Raw genomic sequence first — 18,384 nt, 5'->3', positions numbered from 1 at the left:
TGTGTTCAGAGGAGGGTGACCAGGATGGTGCAAGGCCTTGAGGGCAAGACTTCTTTCTGGGGAGCGGCTGAGGTCACTTGGCTTGTTCAGCCTGGAGAAGAGAAGGCTGAGGGCTGACCTCATTGCAGTCTACAGCTTCCTTGTGGCAGTTGCACACCCCCTGAGGAGATCCGGTGCCTTCAATAGGACGCTTGATGGCTCTTCAGCACCTACTGTGCCCCTTTGTGCCCCACTGTGCCTGTGTCCACGTACACACCTTGGATGCTGCTGACAGTCACGTCCTCCCCACACCTGGGGGCAGGGTGACTTCACCTCCCCCTGGCTGAGGGGGAAGGAGGGGTGGGAGCCTTGGTCAATTGACAGGGTCCTCAACAAAAGGATGTTCCCAGATAAGCTGAGAAGCTTCTGGACCATGTTGTATTGCTCCCAGCCAGATCTGACCAGGCTATAAAATGGGGTCCCGATCGAAAAACCCCTTTGAGTGGCCTTCACGGAGCAGCGGGTCTGTGAACTGGAGCCCTCCATTAGATTGCGACGCTGTATAAGGAGACTTCCTGGGATTGAGAGCGCCTCACCTCCTCACATCTTCCACCTGGAGATGGGCCCCGTGTGGCCAGCGAGGTACTTTCGCATCCGCGTGAAGTTGGTGTGCACCTGTGAGATGGAGCAGACAGCAGGAGAGACACGTTGCTTCCTCCACGACCCTGAGGAGGAGCAGAGGAGGTATGAGGGCCCCAGCATCCTACAGGACCTCTGCACTGACTCCTACCTGGATGTGCAGAAAACTGCTCTCTATTTCCAGATGTTCGTGAGGCATTCCTGGAGGGCTCTGCCTATTTCAGCCAGACGTACATTGGATATGACTCTGAACCGTGCAAGTTCGTAGGAAACTTTTATTAGAATGAAAAATTAAACCATGTATAGAAATCCTTGGTAGTAATCAGAATGCTCATGTTAGAATTGACAGACTGATAGAATCTTCCTATTTTTTCTAGTTCCCCATTGGGGTTGACCTCTTGCAAATTCTGCAGAGTATGTAAGCCCTGTGAATGTTTTAAACAATACAGTTTTAATCTTTAATCTAACACTACAAATGCTGCAGAGCCTGTAGGCTAACAGGCAGATCATTCAAATGTAAAACCAAATTTGACTGGAGTCTAAACAATGTTGGCCTCTGCTGTAAACTATAGCTTTCTTTTGACATCGAAAGAGGGAACGCATTTTGCCAAAAGGGAATTTGCTTGGAAAGCCTCTATAAATGATACTGCAATGAAAATAAACTTAGTCCCCAAGCCTGGGTTTCACAACTGTGCATGGGAAACCTCACAGCTCATGCCTCATGTCATGAATACTCATTAGCTTTTGGCTGCAGCCCATGTCTTGGCCTTGGAATATCATGAGAACTAAATTGCTGATGTCAATCATTTCTCTTCATGATGACACTGCAGTTCTTCGTGGTGAGATGCCACCAGTTTTTGTAGCGTCCTTGCTAATAAACAATCATTTCTGGAAACACTCTACTGCCTTTACACTTGTACTTTGTCAGCTGCAATTTCTCAGCCTTCCCTTTCTTTCCCAATCACCATGCCCAGCTTCAAACTCTCTCTCCTCTTTTTTCTGGCTTTGAAGGTTCACACTCTGAAGATGCTCTCTTGAGAGATTCTCATTTCTGCATCCTAACTACTAACACGTTTTCCACAGTTCTGAAATGTTCAAATCACCACCAACTCTTATTAATGCATGTCCTGTACCATCTTTGGAGCATTCCAGAATGGACATGACACTACAGATGTCACCTCTAGAGAAGTAAAAGTAATTGTATATTCTAGCAAGGACATTGATGTTTATAGAAGTACTGAAAGAAAAACAAATATTAAAACCAAAACCAAATTGCTAACTTACCAGCTCCATAATTATTTCCTCAGAGTTCTGGTTTTGGTTACCACTTGCATCATCTCCTGAGTTCTCTGCAGTGATTATTATTTCCTAGTATCTTCTTAGAAAAAGTGCAGTAATGTTATCAGCTGTGTAGCCACACACATAGTTTATAAGTCACTGGATTGCCAAGAAGTTTGGAGAGATCTAAATTCCTAACAGATTGAGTTCCAGAATCTGTATTTCTAATGGAATCACTGTGGAGATTACAACAGAAGAAAGCTGAAATTGCCTGCAATACTTCAATTTATTACTTTTTAATTAACTTTTTTAGATTCAAAAGGTCCAGAAAGTAGTATAGTGTAAGCTGTTCTGACCACCTTCATAAGGAAGGGTGAGGAATTGCACCCACTTATTCTTGTATTGGACTCAGCAAATTGTATTTGCAGAAAGCATAAAGATACAGCAAAAATGAACCAGTCAGAGCTCGTATTAATAACGCACCAAAACCTCAATAAAAGCCCCTCCTCATGTATGAAAAAACATATCAGATTATAATTAAGAGTATAAAAGCCTCTGCTACATTTTCTTTTAAGTAATCACACAGCTGCCACAATTGATCTTTAGAATTATCAAACACTTATTAGTATAACTGTTGCTGCAGCTTTTTTTTTTCTTTTGAAAGCACTTAGACATGGTATATTAACCACAGTATGCACAAACTACACCCTTATTATACCACATCCCCACTGCTTTTGACTTTCTGCCACAGTATTTAACAACACACAGCTCCTCCAGCAAGTAATACAGGACAGGAAATGGAGGATATATTTTTCCAGTTACAACAGCAAAGGAAATTACATTAGGCCTGAATTACATTTGGGTGGATGGCTGCTCCCCTGGGCTCTGTAGGGGAGTCATAGAATCATAGAATCAGAGAATGTCCTGAGTTGGGAGGGACCCACAAGGATCATCGGGTCCAACTCCTGTCCCTGCACAGGACAACCCCCCAGTTCACACCGTGTGTCTGAGGGCCTTGTCCAGTCTCTTCTTGAACACTGTCAGGCTTGGGGCCGTGACATCTCCCTGGAGAGCCCGTTCCAGTGTCCAGCACCCTCTGGGTGAAGAACCTTTTCCTAATGTCCAACCTAAGCCTCCCCTGGCACATCTTCTCGCCATCTTCCAGCTAAGGGAATTGTTCCCCCTCGCCTAGAAGGGAGCCCGCCTTTGCCAGCAGCTCTTCTAGAGCGCCGCCTCCACAGAGAGCTTCCGTATAATAAGTTACTACAGAGTAATGGCACCTATTTCCCACTGTGGCCCAGATGACACCTCAGGGTGGGACTGTGCTGAGCCCTCAGGGTGGCCGTTGACACAGCCCAGGCTGCTCTGTATGGGAGACCATCTCATCCCGCCCACTGGCTGCCTGAGAGCCAATCAGAAGCAAGTGTGTGGTGCCGTGACCACTCACGGGCCAGGTGGAGAAGAGCAGCAGCCAATTGGAGGCGTGCATGTGAGGCGGGAAAGGGACCTCGTGCTGCAGGGACGGCAGCCATGGCGGTTACCTCAGTGAGAGGAGTCTGCAGGGGGAGGAAAGACCTTGAGGTGCTGGAGCGAGTTCAGAGAAGGGCCATGAAGCTGGTGAAGGGTCTGGAGCACAAGTGTGATGGGGAGCGGCTGAAAGACCTGGGGGGGTTCTGCCTGGAGAAAAGGAGGCCGAGGGGAGACCTTATTGCTCTCTACAACTACCTGAAAGGAGGTTGTGGTGACGGGGTGGGTTGGTCTCTTTTGCCAGGTAACAAGTGATAGGAAGAGAGGAAATGGCCTCAAGTTTCTCCAGAGGAGGTTTAGGTGGGGTATTAGGAAAAAGTTCTGCATTGAAAGGGTTAACGAGCATTCAAAGAAGATACCCAGGGAAGTGCTTGAGGCACTGTGGCTGGAGGTACCGAAAACATGTGTAGATGTGGCAATTAGGGACATAGTTTAATGGTGGTTTTGGCAGTATAGGTTTGCAGCTGGACTCAAAGAACTTAAGGGTCTTTTCCAACTTAAATGATTCTATGACTGTGTGATTTAACTTGAAGCTTGCCTGATGCAGAGTCAGGGGTTGGCCTAGATGGTCCCTGTGTGCCCCTTCTAACCACAGGTTGGACCAGATGATCTGTGTGGTCCCTTCCAAACTGGTTTTCTGATTCTGAAGAGAAGCTGCTAATCCAGCGAGACCTAGACAGACTGGAGACTTGGGCGGGGAAAAATTTAATGAAACATAACAATGGCAAGTGCAGAGTCTTGCATCTGGGTAGGAACAACCCCAGGTTGCAGTATAAGCTGGGGAATAACCTATTAGAGAGCAGTGTAGGGGAAAGGGACCTGGGGGTCCTGGTGGACAGCAGGATGACCATGAGCCAGCACTGTGCCCTTGTGGCCAGAAGGGTCAATGGTACCTGGCGTATATTAGAAGGGGGGTGGTTAGTAGATTGAGAGAGGTTCTCCTGCCCCACTCTGCCCTGGTGAGACCTCATCTGGAATATTGTGTCCAGTTCTGGGCCCCTCAGTTCAAGAAGGACAGGAAACTGCTGGAGAGAGTCCAGCGCAGGGCAACAAAGATGGGTGAGTGTCACAAGGATGGAGCCAGGCTCTTCTCGGTGACAACCAATGGTAAGACAAGGGGTAATGGGTTCAAAGTGGAACACAAGAGGTTCCACTTAAATTTGAGAAGAAACTTCTTCACAGTGAGGCTAACAGAACACTGGAACAGGCTACCCAGAGGGGTTGTGGAGTCTCCTTCTCGGGAGACGTTCAAAACCCGCCTGAACACGATCCTGTGTAGTCTCATCTGGGTGTTCCTGCTCTGGCAGGGGGATTGGACTGGATGACCTTTTGAGGTCCCTTCCAGTCCCTGACATTCTGTGATTCTGTGAAATTAATGTACACTGTGATTAAGTTACAAAAGATGTACCAATCATTAACCAATTGACATGATAAATGCTTTCTGATCACCTGTAAAATGAGGGGATATTTTTCTAAGTTTTAGATCCTTCTGCATGACAAGAGGGAGACAGAAGATTAAGTAATACATTATTTAGAAGCAGAGTGTTTTGCTTATTTTTAACTAATAATTAATAGATGTATTGTAAGTAAGAAACTAAACAATTATAACTAACATCATCAATTATTTTTTAGTATAGATGTACTGTGTGTCAAAATTTCCAAAAATTGTAATGCATATGGAATAATTATGTGAACATAAGCAACGCAAGAGTGTCCAGTCTTTGAAGCACATAAGTAGGATGATCCCCAGTGCTGAGAAATTAAACAATGCCTGCTTAACAGTATAATTGACGCAGCTGTTAAGTATATTTCTTCATTTCACTTCCAGGTATTGCTTTCCTCTATATCCATCAATAATCCCCTCCCAAAACAGCAGTTCTTTTAAGTCTACTCAAGTGTTAAGAAGAATCTACACCAATGCAGAAAGCCCACAGGAGCTCTGCCACCTGTCTGAGCTTGTCCCTCTTGCAACAGGATCACGAGCAGGGTTTGCAGCAAAGTTTGTGGAACTACTGCTGAGAGCAGTTCGGTTTTCCACCTGTAATGTGTACGACCACCTGGCAGCAGAGCGGTTCCTTCCTCCTACATGTGAACCCATCTGGCATGTATCTTTAAAGCCAGGGGAAGGCATCCCTCCTCCTCACTGATGCTGACATACGCACAGGTCCTTTTCTGTAGCTGCCAGCAGAGCCCAAAGAGCATAGGAGGAGTAGACCTGCCACTGCTGCAAGACAGAAAAGCACAGTGCTCCCAAGGCCACACCACCGTGCTCCTGCGTCCTCTTTTCCATCTGCTCCACTGGATGAACCATCTTCCGGAGGCTGATGAGTTATTCTCATTGCCCTAATGAAGAAGCATAGATGGAAGGAGGGGCCTGATTTACAGAATCAGAGAGACCAAAGCCCACCACATCAGCTCTTCTGCAAAATGCTCCTTGACTCTGTGGCAGCTGGGCAGTCAGCGCCCTATGCCCACGATCCCCACAAAATTGACTCAAACACTCACAACAAAAAGTTTATTCAAACACAACTCTTATTGGCAACTTTGCACATGGTACAGCTCGCAGAAGGAATGGAATGGAATGGACGCTGTCGAAGAGAGAGGGCAGTTGCTGTCCGGGTGGTAACAGAATCTCTGTCACAAGCCTCCTCGCGATGGCCTCTTCAGCTGCATGGTGTCCCTCTCCCCAGCGTATGCTTTTGCTGGGGAGGAAAGGTGCGGCACCAGTTCCCGCTGCTGACTGATCAGCGTGTTCCGCGTGTCCAGCGTGCTGGGTTCTGTGGCACCAGCTCCCTGGGGACTGTCTGGGGAGGGCAGAGTGTCCCCCAGACCCCAGAGGACACACAGAGGCACATGGAGCGGTGCCTCTCGCTTGGTCCCTGCCCCGCCAGAGCTCCCAGCAAGAGTGTCTGGGCCAATGTGAAATCGCCACCATGGCCGTGAGAGTGAGAGGGGAAAGCAGGGTGAAAATCCTCTTTGTCATCACAGGCTGCTGCGCTGGGGAGACCATCAAGAGGGGAACGCTGCCACTCTTGGCAGAGGGCTGCTGCGCAGGGTGTTCACTTTCCTTTGTGTGCCCTGCCTTCTCCTCTTTTTTTTCTGCCTGGAAGATACGCTTGCCTGCCAGTAGCTGTGACCTCCACAAACACAGCTCTGTGCAGGAAGACCTCTTTCAGCGTCCGCGGAGAAGCAGTCTATCAAGACGACTTAGCAGCTCGTCAAACTCAATCTGTGCCCTCTCATGGGCATCAGGATCCTGCACCAGGTGCTGGAAGAGGTTGAGCGGTTCAGCCATTCGCAATTCAAGGGGCAAGGTGATCTCCTCAGGCACGTTCTCGTTGCCAATGAAGAAGTGGTTGAGGCATTTCTTCTCCAGGCAGCTCTGCAGGTATCCCATGATGTCCTCCAGTCGCCGCAAGAAACGCCTCCTGTGCCAGTGTGACAGGGGCTTGGTGGTCAGCAGGTGCATCACAACTGTCTTCAAGGTATAGGTGGAAAAGTCTCTGCCCAGCAGGCTGCGGACACAGAGCTGCAGGCATCTGAGGTGGAAGCTGTCGGGCTGTGCCTGGCTGGCAATATGCCTGAAGAACTTCATCTCTGCCACAGCGCAGCTCTCTGGCCACATCGTGCTTGGGGTGTAGGCAGCCTCTGTATACTGGCTGCTCAGGAAGATGTCAGAGTCACCTTCCTGCACCCCAAAGAGCAACTCAATTAAAATCCTTTTCTCCTGGCCTTGTGTCACATAGAATTTGCAGGAGCGGTCAGAGGGCAGCACTGTTAGGCGCTGTTTGGCTGAAAGAGGCAGAACCCTCCAGGAACATCTCACGAACATCTGGAAATAGTGAGCAGTTTTCTGCACATCTAGGTAGGAGTCAGTGCAGAGGTCCTGTAGGATGCTGGGGCCCTCGTTCCTCCTCTGCTCCTCCTCGGGGTCGTGGAGGAAGCAACGTGTCTCTCCTGCTGGCTGCTCCATCCCACAGGTGCACACCAACTCCACGCGGATGCGAAAGTTCCTCATGGGCCACATGCGGCCCGGCTCCAGGTGGAAGATGTGTCCACGGGGGGGCTTCAGGGGCACAAGCAGGCGGTAGGTGATGTCTTCCTCACGGGGACTCCAACCTTCGAAAGCGCTGCCTACCTCGATGGCTTTTTCCAGCACTGGGAAACTACTATCTGACAAGACATTCTGGAGGACAAAGATGAGCATTTCCATAATGTCCCTCACAGTCTGGCAATCTCTGTCACGATTCTGAAGTCGTCTCTGTATGTGATCCTCAAAAAACCTTCTCGGGTCATCTGCATCATCATCCTCTTCTTCGTCTTCCTCCTCCTCCACGTCGCTGTCAGAGCTCTCCTCTTCTCTCTCTGGCTCACGGCTCCATTTCCTGAGCCACCAGCAGAGCCCGAAGAGCAGGACCAGGACTCCAGCAATGGCCCAGAACTGCCAGTGCTGCAAGGCAGAGAGGAGCAGGGATGCCCAGGGAATGCTACTCTGCTCCTGGCTCCTCTCCTCTACCTCCTGCCACAGCCGAGTCATCTCCCGGTTCAGCATCTCCGCACGCTGCTCCATGCGCTCACGCGTCTCCTCATCCAGTTCATCGCCGACTGGCTGCACGTTCAGGGTAAGAATTTGCCAAACCCCGAAGAAAATGTCCATGATAGCCATGGCCTGCAGGAGAAGGGAGAGAAGGGGCTCAGTGTGGCTGGGTGGGAGGGAGGGGGCTGGCGGCAGGGGCGCGGGGCTGGGGGATGCAGGGAGCTGGGGCAGGTAGGAGCGGGGCCGAGGCAGCTGGGAGGCAGCAAGGGCTGGCCGAGGCAGCTGGGAGGCAGCAAGGGCTGCCCCAGCCCCGGCGGCGGCAGCTCCGTGCCCTGGCCAAGGTGCTCCCGCGAGTGGTCGGGCCCTCCATGCGGGGCGAGAACCCACCCCCGGGGGCCGCGTTTTTGTCCCGGCCCCCGTTAAGCCCGGTCTCCCCACACCTTCGCACTCACCGCTGGCCCAGGCCGGACTGGGGCAGCACTGCTGCTGGTGCCCCTTGTATACCGCCCCGTGGGGACTCGTCCCTTCTGATGTCACAGGCGCCAGAGCGCGTCACAGGCACGACCGCCGGCCAGCCCTGCCCATGCGCCCCACCTTGGCTCAGCCACTCACAGCTCCCCCCGGCAGCCAAAGCCCGACCCCGACAATGTACAGACCCATCTAGCTGGACAGGCTTCCCAGGGTTCTGTTTACAAAGCAGACAGAAGCCCCCCATACCCTTCCCAATTGTAAAACAGGGTGACGTGACCCATGGATGCTTTGCTCCCTGAGATCCGATCCCCATAAGATATAGATTAAAATACTAAGGACCCATGAAGGATGGTATCATGAGATGACCAAATGCTGCTTGAAAAAGCACAATCCTATCAGAGAGAAAGTAAACACCAGTAAAGACGCCTCGGCCTACCAAATGCTCCGGGAGATGTCCGAGTTGCCTTTCTCCCCACTGATTGTCCACACCATGAAAACAGTCCTGTTGAAGCAGTCAGCTAGCTGAAGTTTGCCTTAGTGGGAGAAGGGCAGCATCATAACCTGGAAGAGGGGTGATACAGGGTGATATTTACTCAGCGCATCCTCAGGGATATGCGCATCCTCAGGGATATGCGCATCCTCAGTACGTTCTCCACCAGATGTTCCCTTGTCCAGGCATGCTGCAGCTCCACATGGTTGCAGGGGTCTCTCGCCAGCACCTCCTCCACGATGCCCAGGTCGAGGTGGAAGGCATGGCCAAGGGCAGGATGCAGGGGCACAAGCAGGTGGTAGAAAGCATCGTTCTCATGAGGATTCCAGCCTTAAAATGTGCCGCCCGCCTCAATGACTGGCTGCAGCACCAGGAAGAAACTATGGAAGAAGAGCAATCTGAAAACATGGAGGAAGTCACTACTACTTCCTCTGCCACCTAGCACTTGCTGGCATGGGCTACTGAATGTGCTTTTCAAAAAACATGCCCAAATCACTATCATGACAGGGATCTTCTTCACTTGCTTCTTCCTCCTGCTTCTCAACCCTGCCTCCCCTTCCTCCTCCTGTGCTGTGTTGCTACTGGATCTCTGCTCCTCACTGATGCTGACATATGCACAGGTCCTTTTCTGTAGCTGCCAGCAGAGCCCAAAGAGCAGAGAAGGACTAGACCTGCCACTGCTGCAAGGCAGAAAAGCACTGTGCTCCCAAGGCCACACCACTGTGCTCCTGCGTCCTCTGCTCCGTCTGCTCCACTGGATAAACCATCTACCGGAGTCTGACGAGTTATTCTCATTGCCCCGATGAAGAAGCATAGATGGAAGGAGGATTCTGATTTACAGAATCAGAGAGACCACAGCCCACCACATCAGCTCTTCTGCAAAATGTTCCCTGACCCTGTGCCAGCTGGGCAGTCAGCACCCTATGCCCACGATCCCCACAAAAGTGATGCAAACACTCCCAACACAACGTTTATTCAAACACAACTCTTATTGGCAACTTTGCACATGGTACAGCTCCCAGAAGGAATGGCATGGAATGGACACTGTCGAAGAGAGAGGGCAGTTGCTGTCCGGGTGGTAACAGAGTCCCTGTCACAAGCCTCCTCGTGCTGGCCTTTTCAGCTGCATGGTGTCCCTCTCCCCAGCGTGTGCTTTTGCTGGGGAGGAAAGGTGCGGCACCAGTTCCCGCTGCCGACTGATCAGCGTGTTCCCCGTGTCCAGCGTGCTGGGTTCTGTGGCACCAGCTCCCTGGGGACTGTCTGGGGAGGGCAGAGTGTCCCCCAGACCCCAGAGGACACACAGAGGCACATGGAGCGGTGCCTCTCGCTTGGTCCCTGCCCCGCCAGAGCTCCCAGCAAGAGTATCTGGGCCAATGTGAAATCGCCACCGTGGCCGTGAGAGTGAGAGGGGAAAGCAGGGTGAAAATCCTCTTTGTCATCACAGGCTGCTGCGCTGGGGAGACCATCAAGAGGGGAACGCTGCCACTCTTGGCAGAGGGCTGCTGCGCAGGGTGTTCGCTTTCCTTTGTGTGCCCTGCCTTCTCCTCTTTTTTTTCTGCCTGGAAGATACGCTTGCCTGCCAGTAGCTGTGACCTCCACAAACACAGCTCTATGCAGGAAGACCTCTTTCAGCATCCGCGGAGAACCAGTCTGTGAAGCCGACGTCGCAGCACCAGATACTCAAGCCATGCGTCCTCATGGGCATCAGGATCCTGCACCAGGTGCTGGAAGAGGTTGAGCGGTTCAGCCATTCGCAATTGAAGGGGCAAGATGATCTCCTCAGGCATGTTCTCATTGCCAATGAAGAAGTGGTTGAGGCATTTCTTCTCCAGGCAGCTCTGCAGGTACCCCATGATGTCCTCCAGTCGCCGCAAGAAACGCCTCCTGTGCCAGTGTGACAGGGGCTTGGTGGTCATCAGGTGCATCACAACTGTCTTCAAGGTATAGGTGGAAAAGTCTCTGCCCAGCAGGCTGCAGGCGCAGAGCTGCAGGCATCTGAGGTGGAAGCTGTCGGGCTGTGCCTGGCTGGCAATATGCCTGAAGAACTTCATCTCTGCCACAGCGCAGCTCTCTGGCCACATCGTGCTTGGGGTGTAGGGCAGCCTCTGTATACTGGCTGCTCAGGAAGATGTCAGAGTCACCTTCCTGCACCCCAAAGAGCAACTCAATTAAAATCCTTTTCTCCTGGCCTTGTGTCACATAGAATTTGCAGGAGCGGTCAGAGGGCAGCACTGTTAGGCGCTGTTTGGCTGAAAGAGGCAGAACCCTCCAGGAACATCTCACGAACATCTGGAAATAGTGAGCAGTTTTCTGCACGTCTAGGTAGGAGTCAGTGCAGAGGTCTTGTAGGATGCTGGGGCCGTCGTTCCTCCTCTGCTCCTCCTCGGGGTCGTGGAGGAAGCAACATGTCTCTCCTGCTGGCTGCTCCATCCCACAGGTACACACCAACTCCACGCGGATGCGAAAGTTCCTCATGGGCCACATGCGGCCCGGCTCCAGGTGGAAGATGTGTCCACGGGGGGGCTTCAGGGGCACAAGCAGGCGGTAGGTGATGTCTTCCTCACGGGGACTCCAACCTTCGAAAGCGCTGCCTACCTCGATGGCTTTTTCCAGCACTGGGAAACTACTATCTGACAAGACATTCTGGAGGACAAAGATGAGCATTTCCATAATATCCCTCACAGTCTGGCAATCTCTGTCACGATTCTGAACTCGTCTCTGTATGGGATCTTCAAAAAACATTCCCAGGTCATCTGCATCATCATCCTCTTCTTCGTCTTCCTCCTCCTCCGCGTCGCTGTCAGAGCTCTCCTCTTCTCTCTCTGGCTCACGGCTCCGTTTCCTGAGCCACAAGCAGAGCCCGAAGAGCAGGACCAGGACTCCAGCAATGGCCCAGCACTGCCAGTGCTGCAAGGCAGAGAGGAGCAGGGATGCCCAGGGAATGCTGCTCTGCTCCTGGCTCCTCTCCTCTACCTCCTGCCACAGGCGAGTCATCTCCCGGTTCAGCATCTCCGCACGCTGCTCCATGCGCTCGCGCATCTCCTCATCCAGCTCATCGCCAACTGGCTGCACGTTCAGGGTAAGAATTTGCCAAACCCCGAAGAAAATGTCCATGATAGCCATGGCCTGCAGGAGAAGGGAGAGGGGCTGGATCTATGGGCCGAGGCCAACTGTATGAGGTTCAACAAGGCCGAGTTTGGGTCCTGCGCTTAGGTCATATCCACCTCATGCAACACTATAGGCTCAGGAAAGAGTGGCTGGAAAGCTGCCCAGCAGAAAAGGACATTGACAGCTAGGTGAATATGAGCCAGGAGTGTGTCCAGGTGGCCAAGATGTCCAACAGCGTCCTGGCTTGTATCAGCAATATGGTGGCCAGCAGGACGAGGGAAGTAATCATCCCCCTGTACTCGGCACTGCTGAAGTTGCACCTTGAACCCTGGGGTCAGTTTTGGGCCCCCCACTACAGGAAAGACCTTGAGGTGCTGGAGCGAGTTCAGAGAAGGGCAAAGAAGATGGTGAAGGGTCTGGAGCACAAGCGTGGTGGGGAGCGGCTGAGAGACCTGGGGGGGTTCTGCCTGGAGAAAAGGAGGCTGAGGGGAGACCTTATTGCTCTCTACAACTACCTGAAAGGAGGTTGTGGTGACGCGGGGGTTGTTCTGTTTTGCCAGGTAACAAGTGATAGGAAGAGAGGAAATGGCCTCAAGTTTCTCCAGAGGAGGTTTAGGTGGGGTATTAGGAAAAAGTTCTGCATTGAAAGGGTTAACGAGCATTCAAAGAAGATACCCAGGGAAGTGCTTGAGGCACTGTGGCTGGAGGTACCGAAAACATGTGTAGATGTGGCAATTAGGGACATAGTTTAATGGTGGTTTTGGCAGTATAGGTTTGCAGCTGGACTCAAAGAACTTAAGGGTCTTTTCCAACTTAAATGCTTCTATGACTGTGTGATTTAACTTGAAGCTTGCCTGGTGCAGAGTCAGGGGTTGGCCTAGATGGTCCCTGTGTGCCCCTTCTAACCACAGGTTGGACCAGATGATCTGTGTGGTCCCTTCCAAACTGGTTTTCTGATTCTGAAGAGAAGCTGCTAATCCAGCGAGACCTAGACAGACTGGAGACTTGGGCGGGGAAAAATTTAATGAAACATAACAATGGCAAGTGCAGAGTCTTGCATCTGGGTAGGAACAACCCCAGGTTGCAGTATAAGCTGGGGAATAACCTATTAGAGAGCAGTGTAGGGGAAAGGGACCTGGGGGTCCTGGTGGACAGCAGGATGACCATGAGCCAGCACTGTGCCCTTGTGGCCAGAAAGGTCAATGGTACCTGGCGTATATTAGAAGGGGGGTGGTTAGAACATTGAGAGAGGTTCTCCTGCCCCTCTCTGCCCTGGTGAGACCTCATCTGGAATATTGTGTCCAGTTCTGAGCCCCTCAGTTCAAGAAGGACAGGAAACTGCTGGAGAGAGTCCAGCGCAGGGCAACAAAGATGGGTGAGTGTCACAAGGATGGAGCCAGGCTCTTCTCGGTGACAACCAATGGTAAGACAAGGGGTAATGGGTTCAAAGTGGAACACAAGAGGTTCCACTTAAATTTGAGAAGCAACTTCTTCACAGTGAGGCTAACAGAACACTGGAACAGGCTACCCAGAGGGGTTGTGGAGTCTCCTTCTCGGGAGACATTCAAAACCCGCCTGAACACGATCCTGTGTAGCCTCATCTGGGTGTTCCTGCTCTGGCAGGGGGATTGGACTGGATGACCTTTTGAGGTCCCTTCCAGTCCCTGACATTCTGCGATTCTGTGAAATTAATGTACACTGTGATTAAGTTACAAAAGACGTATCCATCATTAGCCAATTGTCATGATAAATGCTTTCTGATCACCTGTAAAACGAGGGGATATTTTTCAAGTTTTAGATCCTTCTGCATGACAAGAGGGAGACAGAAGATTAAGTAATACATTGTTTAGAAGTGGAGTGCTTTGCTTATTTTTAACTAATAATTAATAGATGTATTGTAAGTAAGAAACTAAAGAATTATAACTAACATCATCAATTATTTTTTAGTATAGATGTATTGTGTGTCAAAATTTCCAAAAATTGTAATGCATACGGAATAATTATCTGAACATAAGCAACGCAAGAGTGTCCAGTCTTTGAAGCACATAAGTAGGATGATCCCCAGTGCTGAGAAATTAAACAATGCCTGCTTAACAGTATAATTGACTCAGCTGTCAAGTTTATTTCTCCATTTCAATTCCAGGTATTGTTTTTCCTCTGTATCCATCAATAATCCCCTCCCAAAACAGCAGTTCTTTTAAGTCTACTCAATGCAGAAAGCCCACAGGAGCTCTGCCGCCTGTCTGAGCTTGTCCCTCTTGCAACAGGATCACGAGCAGGGTTTGCAGCAAAGTTTGTGGAACTACTGCTGAGAGTAGTTACGTTTTCCACCTGTAATGTGTACAACCACCTGGCAGCAGAGCGGTTCCTTCCTCCTACATGTTAACCCATCTGGCATATATCTTTAAAGACCTCATGTTCAAAAGAGGTGTCCTACCCAGCATAGTATTCCTTTTTGGGGACAGAATCTAATTTCAGATTTAGAACAGAGGGAGTATAAAAGATGCCTTGACATGTGCCTTCGGCAGGAAGGGTGCTACGGTCTGTGATATTTACTGGCCTCTGCCGTAAAGAGGGGATAAAAGAAACACTATATAAATACAATGACCTAAATATTGCCAAACTGTGTGTGATAAATATCTAGACAGAAAGAGGCAGGCAGCTTTCATGTGTTTGCTCTAGCTACTGTAAGGGGTACAATTCCTGCTAAAGACAATCGAAAACCAAAAGATATAGATTAAAATCCTAAGGACCCATGAAGGATGAGTATGATATCATGAGATGACCAAATGCTACTTGAAAAAGCACAATCCTATCAGAGGGAAAGTAAACGCCAGTAAAGACGCTTCAGCCTACCAAATGCTCTGAGAGATGTCCGAGTCGCCTTTCTCCCCACCGATTGTCCACACCATGAAAACAGTCCTGTTGAAGCAGTCAGCTAGCTGAAGTTTGCCTTAGTGGGAGAAGGGCAGCATCATAACCTGGAAGAGGGGTGATACAGGGTGATATTTACTCAGCGCATCCTCAGAGATATGCACATCCTCAGTACGTTCTCCATCAGATGTTCCCTTGTCCAGGCATGCTGCAGCTCCTCATGGTTGCAGGGGTCTCTTGCCAGCACCTCCTCCACGATGCCCAGATCAAGGTGGAAGGCATGGCCAAGGGCAGGATGCAGGGGCACAAGCAGGTGGTAGAAAGCATCGTTCTCATGAGGATTCCAGCCTTAGAAAGTGCCGCCCGCCTCAATGACTGGCTGCAGCACGAGGAAGAAACTATGGAAGAAGAGCAATCTGAAAACATGGAGGAAGTCACCGCTACTTCCTCTGCCACCTGGCACTTGCTGGCCATGTTCTGCACGGGCTACTGAATGTGCTTTTCAAAAACCATGCCCAAATCACTATCATGACAGGGATCTTCTTCACTTGCTTCTTCCTCCTGCTTCTCAACCCTGCCTCCCCTTCCTCCTCCTGTGCTGTGTTGCTACTGGATCTCTGCTCCTCACTGATGCTGACATATGCACAGGTCCTTTTCTGTAGCTGCCAGCAGAGCCCAAAGAGCAGAGAAGGACTAGACCTGCCACTGCTGCAAGGCAGAAAAGCACTGTGCTCCCAAGGCCACACCACTGTGCTCCTGCATCCTCTGCTCCGTCTGCTCCACTGGATGAACCATCTACCGGAGGCTGATGAGTTATTCTCATTGCCCCGATGAAGAAGCATAGATGGAAGGAGGAGCCTGATTTACAGAATCAGAGAGACCACAGCCCACCGCATCAGCTCTTCTGCAAAATGCTCCCTGACTCTGTGGCAGCTGGGCAGTCAGCACCCTATGCCCACGATCCCCACAAAAGTGATGCAAACACTCCCAACACAACGTTTATTCAAACACAACTCTTATTGGCAACTTTGCACATGGTACAGCTCCCAGAAGGAATGGCATGGAATGGACACTGTCGAAGAGAGAGGGCAGTTGCTGTCCGGGTGGTAACAGAGTCCCTGTCACAAGCCTCCTCGCGATGGCCTCTTCAGCTGCATCGGGTCCCTCTCCCCAGCGTGTGCTTTTGCTGGGGAGGAAAGGTGCGGCACCAGTTCCTGCTGCCGACTGATCAGCATGTTCCCCGTGTCCAGCGTGCTCGGTTCTGTGGCACCAGCTCCCTGGGGACTGTCTGGGGAGGGCAGAGTGTCCCCCAGACCCCAGAGGACACACAGAGGCACATGGAGCAGTGCCTCTCGCTTGGTCCCTGCCCCGCCAGAGCTCCCAGCAAGAGTGTCTGGGCCAATGTGAAATCGCCACCATGGCCGTGAGAGTGAGAGGGGAAAGCAGGGTGAAAATCCTCTTTGTCATCACAGGCTGCTGCGCTGGGGAGACCATCAAGAGGGGAACGCTGCCACTCTTGGCAGAGGGCTGCTGCGCAGGGTGTTCATTTTCCTTTGTGTGCCCTGCCTTCTCCTCTTTTTTTTCTGCCTGGAAGATACGCTTGCCTGCCAGTAGCTGTGACCTCCACAAACACAGCTCTGTGCAGGAAGACCTCTTTCAGCGTCCGCGGAGAACCAGTCTGTGAAGCCGACGTCGCAGCACCAGATACTCAAGCCATGCGTCCTCATGGGCATCAGGATCCTGTACCAGGTGCTGGAAGAGGTTGAGCGGTTCAGCCATTCGCAATTGAAGGGGCAAGATGACCTCCTCAGGCACGTTCTCATTGCCAATGAAGAAGTGGTTGAGGCATTTCTTCTCCAGGCAGCTCTGCAGGTACCCCATGATGTCCTCCAGCTGCTCCAACAAAATATCCTCGCGCCAGTGTGACAGGGGCATGGTGGTCAGCAGATGCATCACAACTGTCTTCAAGGTATGGGTGGAAAACTCTGTGCCCAGCAGGCTGCGGGCACAGAGCTGCAGGCATCTGAGGTGGAAGCTGTCAGGCTGTGCCTGGCTGGCAATATGCCTGAAGAACTTCATCTCTGCCACAGCATAGCTCTCTGGCCACATCGTGCTTGGGGTGTAGGCAGCCTCTGTATACTGGCTGCTCAGGAAGATGTCTGAGTTGCCTTGCTGCACCCCAAACATCAACTCAATTAAGAGACTTTTCTCCCAGCCTTGTGTCACCCGGAATTTGCAGGAGCGGTTGGAGGGCAGCACTGTTAGGCGCTGTGTGGCTGACATAGGCAGACCCTTCCAGAAACGCCTCACCATCTTCTGGAACCTCTCAGCAGTTTTCTGCACATCTAGGTAGGAGTCAGTGCAGAGGTCGTGTAGGATACTGGGGCCCTCATTCCTCCTCTGCTTCTCCTTGGGGTCGTGGAGGAAGCAACGTGTCTCTCCTGCTGGCTGCTCCATCTCACAGGTACAGACCAACTCCACACGGATGCGAAAATTCCTCATGGGCCACATGGGGCCTGGCTCCAGGTGGAAGATGTGTCCATGGGGGGGCTTCAGAGGCACAAGCAGGCAGTAGGGGATGTCTTCTTCATGGGGACTCCAACCTTCGAAGGCGCTGCCCACCTCAATGGCTTTTTCCAGCACTGGGTACCAAGTATTGAAGAAGACATTGTTGAAGAGAACGATGAATTTTCCCACCAGGTTCTTCACAGCCTCACAATCTCTGTCCCGGTTCTGAAGTCGTCTCTGTATGGGATCCTCAAAATATTTTCCTGGGTGATTTGCATCATCATCCTCTTCTTCCCATTCCCCCTCCTCTGCATCGCTGTTGGAGCTCTCCTCTTCTCTCCCTAACTCCCGGCTCCGTTTTCTGAGCCACCAGCAGAGCCCAAAGAGCAGGAGCAGGACTCCAGCAATGGCCCAGAACTGCCAGTGCTGCAAGGCAGAGAGGACCAGGGATGCCCAGGCAAAGCTGCTCTGCTCCTGGCTCCTCTCCTCCAGGATCCTCTGCTCCTGGCTCATCTCCTCTACCTCCTGCCACAGCCGAGTCATCTCCCGGTTCAGCATCTCCGCACGCTGCTCCATGCGCTCGCGCGTCTCCTCATCCAGCTCATCGCCGACTGGCTGCACGTTCAGGGTAAGAATTTGCCAAACCCCGAAGAAAATGTCCATGATAGCCATGGCCTGCAGGAGAAGGGAGAGAAGGGGCTCAGTGTGGCTGGGTGGGAGGGAGGGGGCTGGCGGCAGGGGCGCGGGGCTGGGGGCCGCAGGGAGCTGGGGCAGGTAGGAGCGGGGCCAAGGCAGCTGGGAGGCAGCAAGGGCTGCCCCAGCCCCGGCGGCGGCGGCTCCGTGCCCTGGCCAAGGTGCTCCCGTGAGCGGCCGGGCCCTCCATGCAGGGTGAGAACCCACCGCCGGGGGCCACGTTTCTGACCCAGCCCCCGTTAAGCCCGGCCTCCCCACACCTGCGCACTCACCGCTGGCC

At 51.8% G+C, this 18,384-nt stretch overlaps 2 protein-coding genes and 1 pseudogene across 2 annotated transcripts; all 3 read right to left on the bottom strand.

Annotated features, from left to right (window-relative positions):
* Window positions 1-6,595: 6,595 nt before the first annotated feature.
* Window positions 6,596-8,089, bottom strand: LOC135989568 (inositol 1,4,5-trisphosphate receptor-interacting protein-like 1). The gene has a single exon (XM_065636485.1). It carries the CDS (start codon window positions 8,087-8,089, stop codon window positions 6,596-6,598), a length of 1,494 nt encoding a protein of 497 aa, XP_065492557.1.
* Window positions 8,090-10,549: 2,460 nt separating this feature from the next.
* On the bottom strand, window positions 10,550-12,044 carry LOC135989095 (inositol 1,4,5-trisphosphate receptor-interacting protein-like 1; annotated as a pseudogene).
* A 4,515-nt stretch (window positions 12,045-16,559) lies between these two features.
* LOC135989668 (inositol 1,4,5-trisphosphate receptor-interacting protein-like 1) lies at window positions 16,560-18,083 on the bottom strand. Its single transcript, XM_065636667.1, has one exon. The coding sequence runs from the start codon at window positions 18,081-18,083 to the stop codon at window positions 16,560-16,562; it is 1,524 nt and encodes a 507-aa protein (XP_065492739.1).
* Between the last annotated feature and the right edge of the window lie 301 nt (window positions 18,084-18,384).

This window comes from Caloenas nicobarica, chromosome 5, assembly GCF_036013445.1.
Source record: "Caloenas nicobarica isolate bCalNic1 chromosome 5, bCalNic1.hap1, whole genome shotgun sequence".
Taxonomy (NCBI): Eukaryota; Metazoa; Chordata; class Aves; order Columbiformes; family Columbidae; genus Caloenas; species Caloenas nicobarica.
The sequence above is the reverse complement of the archived record's forward strand: the minus strand, read 5'-3'. Positions and strand labels throughout refer to the sequence as shown.